Raw genomic sequence first — 18,853 nt, forward strand, 5'->3', positions numbered from 1 at the left:
AGGCAACAAGTGATTAGCTTATTTTAACAGTTGGCAAAAAAGTCAAGTGCTAGTATGGAAGATCTGCACATCATTTTTTATTAAAATTTTCTCCTCATCAACTCCCACAAAGCTTTTTTGTTTAGATCTTTTTTCAAAATCATGAGTATCTCAGCCAAATCTTAAATCTGCTACCTTGCATGCAGTAAAGCTTTTGGACCAAAAATGTCATTTTTCATCATCCTTGAAACTCTTTGAGAAATTCCAGTTTTTTGTTCTACAATTTACAAGGCTAAGCTTAGATAAGCAGCGATAGAGAGGAGAGGTTCACTAGTGGAGGCATGCAATGCGCTGCACTTGAATTGCTAGAATGATTTAATTAAGATCCTTTTATTCCAGCTTTGTGAAGTATAGTGAGGAAAATGCAGTTTGGTTGATTTCTTCTTTTTTTCCTTTTCCTTTTCCTATGTGGAGAAGTCAATCAAAACCCCTTTTTGCAACCCATATTGAACTCAATTTGGACCTGTATGGATAATTTATAAAGGTAATTGCATTTATAAATAACAGAAATAATTTTTGTAATTGCATCCATTTTGTACATCTCAAATGTATTGAAATACCTGAACCAAAAACATAAACAGATCCAACTTTATCTTATCTAGATATCTACATGAATTATTTAAATATGTACACTAAAAACTCAACAGAATAATTTTTTTGGACCATCCATTTTCGCCATGTCACTACAAAAGTGGATAGCTTTTCCAAGAAATCATCACAGAAAGTCTTCAAATCAAATTGTACACCATTGTCAAACACTAAGGGGTTGTTTATAAAAAATTATGGAAACGAAAACTAAAATCCAGCAACTTGTTTGGTTAATATTCCCAAAACTATAAAAATTTAAAACCTAATTGAACAAATGTTCATTTTTGTCCTTCAATCAAATAAAAATTAAAAATATATGACTAAAATAATGAAAATACAAAAGAATACAATTTTAAAAAGATAATAATAAAAAATTGAAATTAACTATAATTTTTTTACTTAATTATTATATTTCAAAGCTCATTTTTTAGTGACCTAAGAACAATCCTATTATACATGACAACTGAAGAATGGTAAAAATATTTTCTGAACGACTCATTAATTTTTTCAAATGATTTGAAATTGTATGGATATTTTATTTTAATGATACTTGAAATTCACATGGCCATTTTCATGTAATTTTAATATGTGTGTGTATAAAAATGAATGAAGTAAATAGTTCTCCGAACGAATGGATCAGTACAAATTGGAAAATAGAACGATTTTTTAAACAAATGTGAATTTTGGATATTAAAATATTGTAGCGATAGTTTGCAAAACAACTAAAAACCATAAAATTTGATTTTTTAGTGGAAGGAGAGTAAAAAAAGCAGCACTTTCTAGTCCCATCATCCCCCTTTCAAAAACATTCCACATAGTTCAGTGTTAATCCTACTTCAAAGCTGCTTAAAGCAGTGGAATGGTTAGGGCCTAGGATAGGCATCTATTTAATGCCATTGGTTGCGTAGTCCAATAAGGAGCATGTGAATCGAGCATATAGATGACTAAAGCAATGATTGGTTTTCTAGTAGTTACTAAATAGTGAGCAACTTACTGGAGTATAGTTTACACAAAGCAAATTAGAGCTTAAAGCTCAAGGAGGTTGGATAAAAGATAGATTTTGGAAGCCCATTTTGAACATTGAATGAGTGAAACTTCATCAAAATTTCTTTTGCACAAACTAGCAAGTTTTGCACTTGAGACAACAAAGTTCTCAAACAAGTCATAGGGGCTATAAAATTTTGGCTTAATTTTGAAATATGTTCAGAATAAGTTTCCAGATTCCCTGACTTGGGAAGTAGCCAAAAGCCACTCTTTTAAAGAGAAAAGCCCACTAAAGTGTTTGTGCCATCAACAATTAAAAAAAATAACATTATAATAATTAGTTCAATTGTCTAATACGTGTCATGTGATACTAGTTCTTTTGTTCTCTAGTTCATGCTGCCAAAGATAATGAAGAATGCACTAGATTCACATACTATTCAAATAAAGCCAAAAACCTATTGAGCCATTTGTCATTGCAACACTTGACAACAAGATAATAATAACCAATTTCAGAAAGGCATTTGCTGTGATTTCCTTTGGTTCCTAAGTTCAAGATGGCAAAGCCAAGAATTCACCAGCTTCACAGTCTTATTCAGTCAAGGAAGATTCAGGTTTGACATTTAGAAATTCCAGAATGAGCAAGCTATATTATCAGACTAAGTTCACCAAGTTCTCCAGAATTAGTTGACAAGCCTTAAGACGGGGAAAAAAAAAATGAAAGGAGGAGGAATGAAGGCATTTTAATACCTGAATGCTGCAATCGCGCTCTCCAAAGTGAACAACATTACCAAACTTATCTGCAAGAACCTGCAGAACCATGTGAGCGAGAAAGATGGCATAAGTGAACAAATCAATACATTTGTAAAGAAATCAACACCATTAATAATTTCCCATCTACTTATTCGGTACATTTCACACCACTTAACAACTCAAAACAACTTGATTTGACGTGATATTTTTTCTGAGATAGTAACATACAAAAAGATAAAATGAACAAAACAAGATGGGTGATACAGGATTTAGCTTCCTGCCTCAAAAATTGTTGAGTGCTCTTACTGCCTATTTAAATTCTAATTTTCTAAATCAAACCAGCTAAGCAGACTCAGAATTTAACCAAGTCTTGTCAACTCAGCAAATATTTCCTTTCAAATTGTTGCTATGATGCAACTACTTCATCAAAGTCTAGAATATTCGACATTGAGTTTTTGTTTTCATTCATATTTTAAAAATAAAATAAAATAAACAACCAATGCGAAGGTCTTTTCTAATGCCTTTTTTCCCTGTAACAATCTACCAGTGGCCATTGCATATTTAGAGTCCACTTTGCTAAGAACTCAACCAAGTCAACTCTAACAACCTCAGGCAGCTAAAATGCAACACCCATGCACAAGGCTCCATCTTGGAGATACTGTTTCCATGATTTGAATCAGATTTGGATATAACACCCTTACCATTGATTCGAGGCTTGCGCTTCATTTCTGTAAGAAAAAACAAAATGGAATTATAGAACAACTACTTCCACTCTATTTTTCTCAAAGCCTACTTACTTAACATAAAGCTACCTAGCATTACAAACTAGCTAAAGTCCGGTGCTATGCACGGGTTTGTTTAACATATTCTTAAGAAACAAATCTGTTAACATATATAAGTTTTAAAATGTATTAGATATACATATCAAAATATGAAATATATTTTAATATACAGAATTCTCGCTTTTTATACACACTCTTCTAGTTTACCCACATTTATTTGGTGAGTGCATGTGTGTTTCTGTGTGTGTACATACGTAACGACATACGGTTGTATATACATTCACAAGTTTTTCACAATGCTTATTTACGTTAAAAGAAGTTGACTTAAAGATTGCATTTATTGCATAGAATTCAACTTCATAGCATAGAATTCAACCTCATATGCACACACGCACACGTTCACACACATATAATTTGAACTAGGTTTGCTCTTCTCTCAATGGATTATCTCAGGATGTCTGCTTTCTGCATCACTTCAACAGCATTGTAGTCAAGACACCTATTTTCTTGATTCACCCACTCCCTTGAGCTCCTTTCAGAATATTGGAATCTGGGACCATGAACCTATCAGCATCTATAGCATGTGTTAAAGGTCTAATACCATGTTAGACAAACACCTTACCTAAAAGCTTAAGCTGCTAAGTTGTGAGCCAACACCATGAAACTTTTATAAGAGATCCACAGCTCCTTACAATGGCTCAATAAATCATGATGCATCATTCACATAACCCATGATGTCAAAAGACAGTTTCCTAAAAGCCTAGCTAGTCAATTCACTGTTAGTAAGAAAATCATATCAACATTTTCCAATTTTAGCTTGAACACTCATGAATGAGTCAACCATTTTTTATTTAAATACTTGCAGCACCTGCAGCAGATAAAGGTTATTGCACCTGAAAATTTTTGTTTTGAAGAAAAAGAAATTTGTTTAGAAAGAACAAGAGTATACTCAAAAGGGAGAACATGATGTTGTCCAACAAAAAAGGAAAAAAATTACAAAAGAGCCACCCACTCCCATCCCTTCGTAGATCATTCAAATAAAACCCCCAAAAGGCACCAAAAGCTAAAGCCCAAAAGAAGGCTGGGAAAACACTTTCCCAAAGCAAATAATATTGCACAACTTGATCTTACTGCTTCTAAGGATATCCTTACTTCCTTAGAACCCAAGGAACAACAATCAAGCACATTGTCACCATCCCTCCCCCTTGCTTTCTCTTTCCAAAACCCAAAATCTCCAGTCTGATAAATTCACCCACATTTACTGAGGTCACCACATATCCTCACAAAAGCAAAAAACTTACACAAGAACTGCATGGCCATTTGGCGGTGAACAATAAATGATCACCCATCTACAAGAAAAAAAAACTCACCACACAAATTCACAGATAGAGTACCTTGTTAAACATCATTTGCAGCAAGAAATTACATTATTTCTGCTGAAAACCAAAGTTCAGGTGAATGCCTTAATTGTATGACGTACTTTTACCTTCCAAATTGCTTTTTTCAACAGAAAGATAAGAGGATTTCTCAACAGTTATATACAGAAGGGACTTACAAGGAAATTACCAGAGTGATCCTTTCCAAATTCTAACATTGCGTCTAAGATGATGACCAAAAGAATGAGAAGAAAAAATCCATCAACTTAGCAAATTCATCAATATCCTCTCATTGAGATTCCAAAAAAAATGAAAATCCCATGAGAAAAAAACTCTTTGCCATACAGGAAAAAGATGATAAAAGAAAAGGGAAAGATGTAGAAAAACGGTCATTGCCAATGCAAGTGGCTTCCTAGAAATAGATGAAAGAACTTTCTCCAACTTTATACCAAGTTAATGGAAAGAAAAGAATGTCAAACCTGAAAGTAAACTTCCTAGGACTCGCATGTGTAGCATCAATACCCCTGCACCGCACCGTTACAATGAAGAACATACTTACTCATCATAATCTTGTGCAAGAGGGAGTTTGTAAAAGAAGTTTTGGCACAAAGTTTCAAGACCCAAACCAACCAGTCCCCATCGACTTAGGCATACTAACCACATCCCAACCTCTCAAATTATCCCTCCTACCATCAAAAGTATCCAACCATAAGAAATATCACATCTTCTCATCTTCTCTAATCTCTCAGCCACAGCTCCACACCACCAAAGAGACAAAATAAAGGGGACACTTGGAAGACAAGAAATGTTTGAGTATTAAAACACCCCAAAGTATACTGCTGTTTTTACTTCAAGATTCGACTTTGAAAAGGCTTTAGATAAGATGAGCTTTTCCTATCCAATATAATCTGTCCACATTGAACCCAGCAAACACATCCCCCTCCACAGGCAGAAAACATATTTCAATGCAAAAAGCATATTGTTACAAAATGCAATAAGATGACTAATCAAAAATGCAGGCCCATTACTATTTCTATGGAGAAATAATTTTTTTAAGGAAAAGAATAGTTATTTCATTAAAGAGGAAAGAATGTACAAATAGAAGAATAAGATATCCACCTAGATGAAGACCTACTTGGGGGCGCTGTGAGCCTGTGAGAGAGGGGCCTTCCTTCAAAGTTAAGGGGCCATTGGGTATCACTGTCAAAAATAACAGGAAAGGAAAACCAAAAACCAGAAACAGAAACTAAAAACCAAAAACCAGCAACCTATTTGGTTACTATTTATAAAATTGAAATAAATTAACAACTTAATTAAAAAATGCTCATTTTTGTCTTTAAATCAAATAGTATTATAAAAATATGATTAAAATAATAAAATTGAAAAATAATGCACATTAAAAAATACTATAATAAAAAAAATTATTATAACTATTTTACTTAATTATGTTTTCAAATTTTACTTTACAATAAAAATTTTATTAAACATGACAATTGAAAAATAGTAAAAAAATAATTTATAATTAAAAAAATACTATAATAAAAACAAAAATTATTTTAATTATTTTACTTAATTGTTATGCTTTCAAAAAATTACTTTACAATAAAAATTTTATTGGACATGACAATTGAAAAATAGTGAAAAAAAAAAGTATTTTGTAATTAGCTTTATTATTATTTTTTAAAATTTATGTATATTTTATTTCAATTATATTTAAATTCATATGATCATTTTATTTTTATTTTTATTTTTATTTTAAATTGTATAAAATGAATGATTTAATCCAAAATACTTATTTGTAGATATCAAAATTTATAGAAATAGGTTTTTAGAAATACTTGTGAAAACACTAAAAACTAGATTTTAGTTTTTTTGCTAGTAGTACAATAGAAACAGAAAACTAGCAAGATAAACAAACGTGTATTTATAATTTTTTTTCACTGTGCAGAAACAAAAATAGAAAATAGCAACGATACCAAACATGCCCCAAGCTTCTTTTAATATATATAACTTAGGTCAAAACACCATGCTCTAAGATACACCATGAAAAATAGGTAGAAATGTAGCACCTTGTTCCTTTTTATCCAATTCTTTGTTTCCAAGACTTCATGATTTTGCCAAATTTTTTCAAATCTATTATACATTATTTTAAGTTCTATGATGCCTACAAAGTAGCAACACAATGAACAAGATTAAAACTCAAACCATGGCTACACATGGAGTTGTTAGGGACTAGCCTTCTACAGGGATCCAATTGATTCGCAGAGATACAACCTGGGAGCAAAGTTCAAGAATATCCTAAGCATGTAATGCATCTTGATTATCTCCATTGGTCAAAACGAAAAAAGTTTAATGACACTTCTATTTCTGCGCACACAAAATGAAATATATATATATATATATATATATATTCTGTTCTGTAGTAGATATTCCCAAAAAGTCCCATTGGATCGTGTAACTAGCTGCACAATCGTGTATTATGTTCCCTCCAACACTTGCCACAACTTAGCCTAAATCAACTTCCTAGCAAGTTCATATGATCATGAATTTGCTGAAGGGAATTAGTGGTACATTTTACCTGGAACTCAATATGCCTTGGATTCTGAATGTACTTCTCCAAATAAACACCATCATTTCCAAATGCAGCTGCAGCCTCACTCTTAGCTTGCTGCAAAACAAATTTGCAAAATCTAACTCAATTGAATATGAAATTCACCTTAAAGAGCCAATATAAAATTCTTGGTAGCGTATAAATACGACTAAATATTTCTTTGTAACATAATGTTTTGGATCCAAATAAGATAAATACAGTCAGCTAAGAGAGGAAAATATCATTAGGCACATTATGATAAAGGAGTTGATACAAATAACTTATATGCTATTTTATGTGGTATATCAACCTAGAAAAAGGAAAGAACGTTCTATAAAAACAAAGTAAATTATCCATATCCATAGATACTATTTTACATGGTCTACATATTAACATAGAAAAAAGAATGCTATATGACTAAGGAAGAAGCAAAGTATCCCACTTTTGTTCCCACTTTTGTTCCACCCCTTTCCCGGACCCCGCATACACGGGAGCTTTGTGCACCAGGCTGCCCTTTATGTTTTTCCATTAATCCATATGCCCTCATAGTCAGAGAGTAATCAATATGTAACCAACTTAGGTTCCCCCCCACCCCTAGTGTGCGACATGGCTGATGGAAAGGAGTTTATTTGAGTTTCAGTAAAAAAATGTTTGTCCCCTCCCAGGAACTACTAAAATGGAGAGACACCTCTGAGGTAGGGGTGTGGGGAGGGGTGGCAAGGTTACAAGTTATAACCTTACGGAAACATTATAAATGACCAAAATGGACAATTCTGCAAATTTACATGAATATTTAAATAGATAACTTTGTAATATTTGTAAAAGTTAAGGATACACATGGAATATGAAAATCCATTAAAAATATTAAGCTTTTCCTTTCAAAAGGTTCAAAATCCTGCCTAAAGCTTCACAAGAATGCTAAAATTTAGCTTTATAAAAACATGAAAAGTTGGTTGCCAAACATCTCAAATCTAGCTTTTGCTTTTAATAAAAGCAGAAGCTCTCCCAAAAAGAGGGGCGAAAAAGTAGGCTTAAGTTTCTTGGTTTGCTATGTAATTTTTTCTTTTACCCTTAAATGATTTGTTTTTTTTTTTTTTTTCATAGCAACCCTTAAATGTTTTATTTTATTCCATCCAAGTCCCATGTATATCAAAAATGATAATTGGAAGGTGAATAATTCCCTTTTTTTTCCATGCTTTGTCCTGAAAATTTTTTACATGAACTTGCCTAATTTCCATTAATTGAAAGGAATATGAGATAAATTGTAAGCGATACTAGAGATGATATTGAGCCCTGCTAGTGGTAAGACTATTGATGATGTGAGCTAGCAAGATTATTTCCTTGGACCTATAGAAACTCAAGTTGAAATTTTCCTTAAAATGCCTTCATTGTAAGGAGGATTATCTATGTTAAATAGTCATATTCAAACTGTTAAAGCACAAATTATTTTTGAGGAATTTATTTGTATGCTCAAAAAATCAAAACAAAATTATATACTCAAGCAATAAAATAATAATAATAATAATAAAGTGCAATAATATGGTTCTATTATAAGCTATAATAATTTTTGGAAATGACAGCAGTGTAAAACTTGTCAGATCTCTGAATATGAATCCTTAAATTACTCGCTACAGCATCCCTTATGAGCTACACATTGCATTTATACCAACCAAGTGTAACAAAAATGGGTGAGGGTGAGCTAGGTCATCGCCCCAAAGCCACAAGTTGTGTCGGCGCCTGACTACGACATCAAATATGTGAGGGTTCCCACATCATTCTAGACGTGGGTGATTAATGAAGTTAGTTCAAGAGACTAGGTTCAAATTAGCAACACAAAATGTAGGGACGCTAATGAGTAAAAGCATGGTGTGAGGGTCTAAGAGTTTTGCAGCCCTGACACATGTTTTAATATATGATTCTAACTTGAAGGAAAGATCAGTTAACCTAGATTCGACCATATGACTGTCATAGAGATGGTTCCAGTATGTCACTGTAATGTTGTGGTTGGGGCGGTTAGTACTAATGGTCGTGTCCTTGAACCTAAAATGTATGATCATTAGATCATTGGTGGTTACTCATGTCAATCGGACTACTTCGGAGACACGAATTTTGGGGCTACACCAAGTGAGCAGCCTACCTCTCCCGATATCACATTGGGTACTTAGTGAGCACCCTAAGAAACGCCCAGGGGCGGGCTCTTGGAATCCTTGAGGTATGTCTTGGGCATCTGTATAGGGTTGGGAGCCCCGTGGACAAACCATTTGAGAATGCGATCACAAAGTACTCTCAGGCTAAAGGTTTGGGTGTTTGCTCTTCTTGGTCATCGAATATATACTTGGGTGGTGTTATCTTAGACCTTGATTGCTATGGGGATTAGAGATACCCTCAGTACTAGTTGAATGTGAGTTTATCTCCCTAATTGTTCAAGAATAAGTTCCTTAGTGATGACCTTAGTTGGATCAATGGCGTTCGAACCATGAAACTTGACCACTAGATTAGACAGTTGAGTGTTTCTTTGGATGAGGATGAGTATGTTGGGCTGGATTTGGTATAGTCTTGCCACCGCACAAGCGTGACTCCTTGACACTTTTGAGTAGATTGAGATCTCCATGTCTGTGACAATTGGTATCAGAGCGGATCTCTCGAACGTGGATGAAAATGAGATTGATATTGTTGGCATCAACTCAATTGTGGGAGTTCAGTTTGTGACAATGAGTGGGGGGAAGGAGTAAGTTATCTTTGAGTAGGTTCTTGTCTCACACTCCCCACTTGTCACGTGACTCATTATGATTAACAAAGCGAGAGTTGGCCTTCAGTTCACTATCTTGTGAATCTCAGGTTGCTTGATTATGCCCTATACCCTTGTTAAGGGATGAGGGTTGATTAAGGGGAACTAAGTTTAGAACGCCTTGTTCTTTTAAGGTGGGTATTGTAGCCACACTTTGTGAGTTGTCCTACAATGGTTGGCATTGCAGCTCAGATGGTTATTGTTGGCCTCACAAGGCTTAGAATCTTATTTTGATGATAACAAAACAAAGGAACTTAACATATTTTGATTAAGTGATGATTCAGGACTTAAGTGTCCAAGAACAAGTGCTTGACAAAGTCCTTTGAAAGCTCGAAATCAAAGCTAGAAGATCTTATGAAGCTAAAAGACTATTGAAGCATGAAGTCAATGAGCTATGAAGGAAGTCAAAGCAAATACATGAAGATATTGAAAGCAAAGTAAATACATGAAGATGAGAGCAAAGCAAATGCATGAAGACTTAGTGACTAGAAGATTCAAATTTTAAGAAGTCTCATGTGAGTACTTCAATCGATTTTAATATGGATTCTTTGAAGCTTATTAGGATAAATCATCGACTCAAAGACCGTATTTTGAAAAACCACAGAAAATATTTTCAAGAGTCTCGAAGTGTTTTGACAAGTATAAAAGAACACAAAAGATTTTGGAAACAAAATGAAAAACAGATTTTTTGAACTATACAGGCGACTGACCCTTGTTGGCCCAGTCGACTGAACTTTATACAGAACAAAATTGGGCAAATAGTAAAGGCCCAGTCAACTGACCCTACACTAACTTTAAAATTTGACTTTTTTTTTTTTAAAGCCCAGGCAACTAACCTCTTGAGTCCAGTCGACTGACCCTTTGAAATTCAAATTTTTAAAATAATGGGAATTTTTCAAAATTGAGTTTTTAAAATTCTAAATGTTATGAAAACTTGGGAAACACTCCAATTCATTTGCAGAACACGAAATACACTTTCTAAACTCTATAAATACCCCCCAAGACAAAGGGTTTCATACACCAAGAATTAAAATCAGCCATCAAGCCTTATTGCTTACAATCTTCAAAAGCTCTCTTGCTCACATACTTGCTGAAGTTTTCTACTGAGTCTTGCTGAGATTTTCTCACCAATCTTTGCACACAAATTCTAATTCTTTCAATCAAAGGAAGAAGATTACGGTGATAGATATCTAAAGGTTCAAATACTCTATATTTGATATTTTGATTTGAAGTATATAGCTGTGCTTTAAACTTGTACTAATCAAGCTCTTGTTGAGAGTGTCTTTGTACACCAAATTCTCTTGTTGTTTTGTTGATGGTTCAGGATTGTTGAATCGTTGTACCGAGTGTGGGGTATCGCTTGGAGAGGAGGACGCTATCCTATTCAAGGAGTGTTGTAAAGGTTTGCTCTGCCCGTAAAGGAGTGGTATAGTGGAATCCTTAGGTGTGTTGCCTAAGGCGAGGAAGTAGGCGAGGATAGCCGAACCTCGTAAACTCTCGGTCACTCTCTTCCCTACTTTATTTAATTTTCTGCTCATATATCAACTGCGTGGATTGGACATCAAATTGCTGAAAATTAATTTGCTTTTGGGAATTGCAGAACAAAAGGGAGTACTTTGGTTGATCAATACATATTGCGGAAACCATAAGGGAGTACATTGATTGATTAACACCCAAGACTCATTAATATTGAAAGCAATTTATTTAAATTCTGAGTTTTGGAAGCTGGGTTGAATTCTTTATTTCTTTTCATATTAAAATCCAGCTTATCTTGTTGAGGGGGTTGTCATATTCAAAAGCTGAATCTTGGAAGCATTGCTGGAATTGATATATTGTTCCATATTGTAAAGCTAATCTTGGTTGATTGAATTGATTTATTGGGTGTTGATTTAAAGTGCTAAAATAAGTCTTGGAAAATCTACAAGGTATTAAATTTAGTATTCTAATTCATAAAGACTTATAATTGAATTAATTCTCAACTGAACTTGTGATTGCTGAAATTAAAAGAATTGAGAAAGAATTAATAAAAAGAGGTTATAAAGAAATTTTTACAATCCCAATTCACCCCCCACCCCCCCTTCTCTCTTGGGAGTACACCTTCCTTTTCAGTTATCCTTTGAGACTTTGTGGCGTCCTCATTCTACAAGCGAAGGTGATACTCTTAGATCTGGTGGAAGTGGATAGTTGGAGGAGTTTGGCAAGGGTGTCTTTCACGAAACTTGGGAAGTTCATAATTTTACAAAGAGGTGACATTCTTGGATCTATAGGGAAGTATGAGTTGTGAACACCCTGGACAAATAGTCCTTGAGCCACACAATTGTGGCTCTATGTTGGTCACAATGGTGATGTTTATTGAGCGGAGTATGGATTCAAAGGGAACAAGAACAACAAATGTTGCTCATTGGACTTCACTAGAAACCTAAGATGTTCTTATGATTGAGTTCCGATGGGAACGTGGTTGGAGACCGCAATTGTGAAATTGACAAGAGTGCACTTTCGCCGTGGGCCTTTGAGCTTGATCATGACCCATGCTAGCGGGCATTGGGATGAGTTTGCCAAAGGGCATTTGAACCATGTTACTAGCGGGCACATGAGTCATATTGGCCAGAGGGCCTTTCTGTTTGTTGTTGTGTAGGTTCGTGCAGCACAACCAAACTAGACCTTTCAAATGAAAGCTTGAGTCTAAGGTAGAAGGCAGTGATATCAAAATGTTTACCACAACAAATTGTGGTTAAGATTGATACTATTAGACAGGTGGTTGGGAATCTTGAGCTTCGGTTCGACGATTCGAGTTGAGCTCCAAGTGTCTAAGGACAAATACGATTGACAACAGTATTGAGGATGGTCACTTGATGGGTGATCTGAGCTTGAGCCTTGAGGACTCAAGGAAGTTCTTGTGGTTATTGTGTGGTTGGATTTGAGTCGGATGGTTAGCTTCAAAATTGTGGGATTCATGAACATGTTGGTTACCTCTTAAGGAATTAAGTTGTGAACCCTAGACGCTAAGATTGTTCATGTTTTAGGAGTTTACTTTGGTGTGACTCATTCTTGGAGTTGCGTTTTGTGAGACTTTCCTAGGGTGGGGACTCACCATAGTAGTTAAAAGCACGAGGCACAGTGAGGCGAAGAGGCTTACGCCTCATACAGCGTGGGGCGAGGCAACCTACAAGAAGCGACGCAAGGCACGATGAGACCCAGAGGGGCGACAGGAGCAGTGAGTCGCGCCTTGTAAATTTTGACTCTTTTAAATGAAAGAAATAGCCAGAGCCAGAGTGGTAGCCCTCATTCGACTCAAACGAACAAAAACCCTAGCTCTCTTCAACCCTTCGCGAGTTCGTCTTGCACATTCGAACCAATAGGAGCCTTCCCGAGCCTTCGAATCAGTAGCATGAGGTCATCTAGGAGCCTTCGAACCAGCCAGAAGCCTTCGCGAGCTCGTCTTCGAGCTTTGAACCATAACCATGAGTTTGTCTTCGACATTTCGAACCAGCACAACCCTTCGCGACTTTGTTTCGAACCAACAGGAGCCCTCGCAAGTTCGTCTACCAGTCTTCGATTCAAATCAGCCGTGAGTTTGTCACATCATCTTCGACATTTTGAACAGCAACGAGCTCGTCTTTGAGCCTTCGAACCATCGTAAGTCATCATCATCATCTTCTTCTTCTTCTTCTTCTTCTTCTTCTTCTTCTTCTTTCTGCTGCCTGCGTGCTGCGTTCTGCTGCCTGCTGCCTGCTGCTTCTTTTTCTTCTTCTTCTTTTTTAGTTCTTCTTCTTCGTCTTCCTCTTCTTCTTCTTCTTCTTTTGGCTGCCTGCTACCTGCTTCTTATAATATTTTATGTAATTACTGATTAAATATTTAGTTTAATGTAAGTTTATAAATCATAACTAATACATAATATTCTTTTTACTGAATTTAGCTAGTGTTTTTTAATTTGTTTGGAAATGCATTATACAAGTCTTAAATCTTAAAAGAGTTATTGCCTGTATTAGGCTATTAGCTACAAATACAAAATGAGTTATCGCCTAATTTGCCTAAAACATATGATACATTGTTTTTTCAGTTAGGATACCAAGTCTAAAATCTTAAATGGATTCTAGAAGTGGAAACTCAGCCTCCGCAAAGAAAGATCCTCCATGGAAGTATGCACATTTGGATTATCAAAAAAAAATAATTTGACTTACAACATATTGTCAAAGGATTTCGAAATGTAAAAGAATGTTCTAAGTGCCCTGCTCATGTACGTGAGGAGATTAAGAAGTATATGTTGAAGAAAGATATAGAAAAGGAGGAAAATGAGTTATTGCCTGACTTTGATGATATAGATCATTATGGTGAAGATGAAGAACGTGGTTCGAAATCGCGGTCGCGGGTAACGTCGCGAAACGGTCACAGGTGTCGCGGGTCGAGAGAGACGCGGGTGTTACGTAACGGGAAGCGAGCGTAACGGTCGTGAATTTTTTTCACGCATGCACAACCATGCCAAAATTAAAAAATAAGCATGAAATCCATTAATACATGATTTTTAATGAATTTTGAAGGCTTTCATTCAACCTACAAATGCTTTTTAATAGGCATTATGATTTTTATATTAATTTTAGTGCGCTGTTTACAAAAAAAAGCATATTTTTTTATAGTTTACATTACTTTAATGAGTGAAAAGATGTAGAAATGTAAGAATCAATTAATTAAAGTCATAAAGTTACTAAAAATGAATCAATACTCAATAGACTTAATACTCAATATACACATTACACATACATGAATTTAAAAAGTAATTAATATCAAATATCAATAAATAGTTGAAAATACATGAATACAATATTACAAATTTATAATATAACACATGTCACCACCAAAAAGAATGACGTGGAGGGTCTTCATAATTTGCATCTGTATCTTGAGATTGGGATGGGAAATTATCTCCCCATCCTTGTGGAAATACATAGTTGAATGAACCCAAGTTTGCGTCATTTTGTTGTTGCTCTTGAAAATGTACTGGTGATGAAAATTCTCCTGAATAATGTCTATAAGTTGGGGCAGGGGCTGGCTCTGGGTAGTGTGTAGAAGAAGACTCACTAGATCCTGAGATTCTTAATCCACTGGGATAAAAATGTGAGTCCGAGATGCATAATGTGGATATGCTGGATGAGATCCATATGATTGTGATAATGAACCATCTAAACCAAAGTTGCCAAAACTACGAACCACACCATATGAATCTCCAGTAGAATCGCTAAGGTCACCACGAGCACTCCTTCTCCTGGGTTGTGAAGATTGGTTCCCTGGAGGAATACCCAAGTCATAATTTTTAGGTATGTCATGTAGTCCATAAGGATCAGAAGGATATATATCCCTTCCAAATGATGTCACTGTATCATATCCATAATTATATTCTACACCGCCGCCTCCACCACCACCACTGCCACCCCCCCCCCCAACCCCAGCTCCAGCACCACTATTACCATCATCATCACTTGGTGGGCTCAAACAAAGATTGTCATGACTTTGTGTACGTTAGGGCTTGAACTTGAATCATCATGCGCGTTTATTGGTGGTTGATCACCTCCTTCTGTAGTACCACCAACCTCTTCATTTAACCAATTTGAATTGTCCTGACCGTCGAGTAGTGGTGTCTCTCTCTCCTCTAACCATTGACTTAAAGGATCATCTTCTTCGAAAATGTAGTCCAAATTGATAGGATTGAAACCCTCTTCAATTTCTCGTTGGCTTCTTCTCATTGTACGTCTTAACTTTAACCTCATGTTGTAATGTACGAAAACAAGTTTTTGTAGTCTCATGTACTTTAATCTATTTCTTGTTTTCGTATAGATGAGGCTAAAGGTGCTCCAATTACGCTCACAGTTCGAAGCTGATGTGGTCTGGCTAAGAACTCTAATTGCTATTCTTTGGAGCTCAGGAGCACACAAGCCATAATGAATCCACCATTCAATTGCATAAATAATTAAAAAGAGTTTTATGTTAGTATAGCGTATTTCAAAAGTCAAATTTGAACACAAAGAGAGAAAATAGAGTAATTCTCCATTATTTAGCTATATAGCCATATTTACCAGGATTTGTTTGTTTCACTGCCCTTTGGGCCAACGGGATTCCAAAAGTCTCCTGCCTATCTCGATATAGCAACAACTAAAAAAGGATGATTGTGAAATATAATTAATTAATTAGATGTATTAATAATTATTCTTAAAAGTATTACAGAATACTAGAACAATTCATTATTCAATTTAATGGAACCAATACTTACTTGATTAAAAGCCCGAATTTGAGTATCTATATCGCGTACCAACTTGGTTATCACTTTTTTAACTCCATCCATGACTTCTCTAGCAACTTCAGGAGAGGGTGGGACACCATAAAGAAATTGTGGGTTCAAAAAATACCCTACAATTAAATTTAGAAACATATTAATCAATAGTTTTCTAATGCAACTATGCATAATTTAAAAGTTAAAATAATAAGAAATTGTATTTGATTTACACTTACCAGCAGCATGCAAATCTTGGTGCAACTGAAAACTCAATCGGTTGTCAATAATTTTCCAATAGTCTTTGTAAAACCGGCAATCTTTTTGAATGGCCAACTTCGCCCTATCAATTGCCTCGTATATGAAGCCCATGGTTGGTTTTTCATCACCATCAACCAATTTAAGAACTTTCACCAAGGGTTCTTACACTTTAATTATATCAGAGGCATTTTGCCAAAACTCTTTGCCTAAGATAATTTTCTTTGAAACATATGCTGGGCCTGATTTTGCCATTCCAAACCTTGAGTTTTTCCAAGCATCAGATGTAAACATTTCCCTTAGTGCTTGTTTATGCCTGACAATAGTCTCTAAAGCAATGAAATTTGTGACAAATCGAGTGATGGTAGGGCGAAGTAACTCTCTATTATTTGTGAATTTCTTCATGAAATTCACTGTCCATGTGTGGTGGTAAATAAATGAGGTTATTGTTCTTGCATCTTCTAAGACCTTCTTCACATTACTTTTCTTACCAATATCTTCAAGAATAAGGTCTATGCAATGAGCTACACATGCTGTCCAATAGAGATTGGGCCTCTTCTGCATTAATAATTTTCCTCCTGCCTTCATTGCAGCTTCATTATCAGTCACTACTTAGACAACATTCTCCTCTCCAATTTCTTCAACCACCTCGTCCATTAATCTGAAATGAAATTATAGATTCAATAATTACTACTATTTAATTAAAAACATGCAAGTCCATAATACTATTTGCATATACAATTAAAATTAAAAAATTACCTGAAATAATATTCAGCTGTTCTGCTTGGCACATCAGAGGCATCAACTGATTTATGAAACACGGTGCCTCTATCGCAATAAACTAAAAAGTTTATAACATGTTTTCTAGTTGGTCCTGACCAACTATCACACATAAGTGTTACACCTCTCTCCTTCCAAATTCCAGCAAAAGAAGCTATATAATTTTTCATTTCTTGATACTCTTACTCCAAATAAATTTTAGATATCTCATAGGGTGATGGACCCTTCACCCCCTTTCCAAGCTCTGCAGCAATATCAAGCATAGGCTGCATAAATGGAGAGTCAGCTTCATTCACTGGATTCCGGTTATAAATTAGGAATTTTCCAACCGCTTTTCCTAATTTACTTCTTAAACCTTTCAGTAACTTTGTGTTGATTTTTGGTTGTTTCGCACTCTTGCTTCTTTCTAAAATAGGATCCATTGCCTTTAGTCTAGCTTCAGGGGCATCAGGATTGATCCATTGTCGTCCACTACCTCCAGCTTCTCGACCACTATAAGATCGAGCTCCTGCTCTATTGAAACCACTGGTAGCACCACTGCCAGAGCCACCTCCCTCTTCATAAATATTACCCATTCCGGTTGTTCTTGCTCGAAATCTTTGTCTCTCTTCCCATTGTTGTTGTGATCGCATGCTTTCTTGTCGAGCAAATCTCATACTTTCTTCTTCCAAGTCTTCTTCATCGCTCAAATTCTCAAAATCTCCTCTAATTTGGGCTTCTGCTTCTTCTTACCTTTTTTGTTTATCTCTTTTCTTCTCAGCATACTGTTGTAGATGTTTCATCATTTGTTCTCTTACTTGTGTGGCCACATTTGAGCATCCAGCTACTTGACCCTTTTTATGTGCCAAGTGTTGTTTCAAGCGTGTAATGCCCCCTTTGATTATCTTCCCACATAACTTACACATAATAACATGTCTATTACCATCCACCGCAGTACCAAAATGTCATCCAATATCCTCACTAGGTAAGTTTTCATTTCCTCTATCACGTGACATATTGATAGACTTAATTTGATGATCTCTAAACAAAATATAAAGAAAATACAAAGTTACAACCTTCCTACAATGACCGGAATAATATAATTAGTAATTTAGTAAATATTAAATAATAAGTACTAAATAGTCCTAATTTTAAATACTTATTACGTAAAAATAAAGTATAATATTTGATTAAAAATAATAAGTAATGTTTATTATTTTTATATTTAAATAAACAAAATTATAAAATATTAGATATTTTATTACAAAAAAATATATATTCCTTTATCTTTAAAAAGATATTTTCATTATTTTTTATAGCTTGATTTTATTTCATTTATAACTATAAGAAATTAACATTGTAATTTTAAAGGTGAAAAAGATTTTTGCTCTACTTTCATATACATCACAGCATCACAAATAGAGATCCATACATTACAAATTGACTATTTAATTTTTTAAGCATTTTCTCAGTATATGGATTAAAATTAAATTTTTCTACAAATTTCAGTAGTAATTAGTAAAAATCAGATTTATTAATGTATTAACTATTAGGTTAATTTTTTTTTATTAAGTTATCAATTTTTACTTTATTTGATAACTAAAAACAAAAAATAGATGTAAACATTTATTTTACCTAATTTTAAATTTAAGGTTAAAATAATGTTTTAAAACTTAA

General features: G+C 34.7%; 1 protein-coding gene across 2 annotated transcripts in view; it reads right to left on the reverse strand.

Annotated features, from left to right (window-relative positions):
* Positions 1–18,853, reverse strand: part of LOC131165989 (biotin carboxylase 2, chloroplastic) — a 66,574-nt gene that overhangs the window by 10,934 nt on the left and 36,787 nt on the right. For both annotated transcript variants that reach the window (XM_058124192.1, XM_058124193.1), the window contains exons 8-9: positions 7,098–7,187; positions 2,359–2,418 (exon numbers count right to left, since the gene is read on the reverse strand). In XM_058124192.1, the coding sequence (XP_057980175.1) occupies positions 2,359–2,418; positions 7,098–7,187 (150 nt within the window). The remainder of the gene's footprint in view (positions 1–2,358; positions 2,419–7,097; positions 7,188–18,853) is intronic.

The sequence above is a fragment of the Malania oleifera genome, chromosome 10, assembly GCF_029873635.1.
Source record: "Malania oleifera isolate guangnan ecotype guangnan chromosome 10, ASM2987363v1, whole genome shotgun sequence".
Lineage (NCBI taxonomy): Eukaryota > Viridiplantae > Streptophyta > Magnoliopsida > Santalales > Ximeniaceae > Malania > Malania oleifera.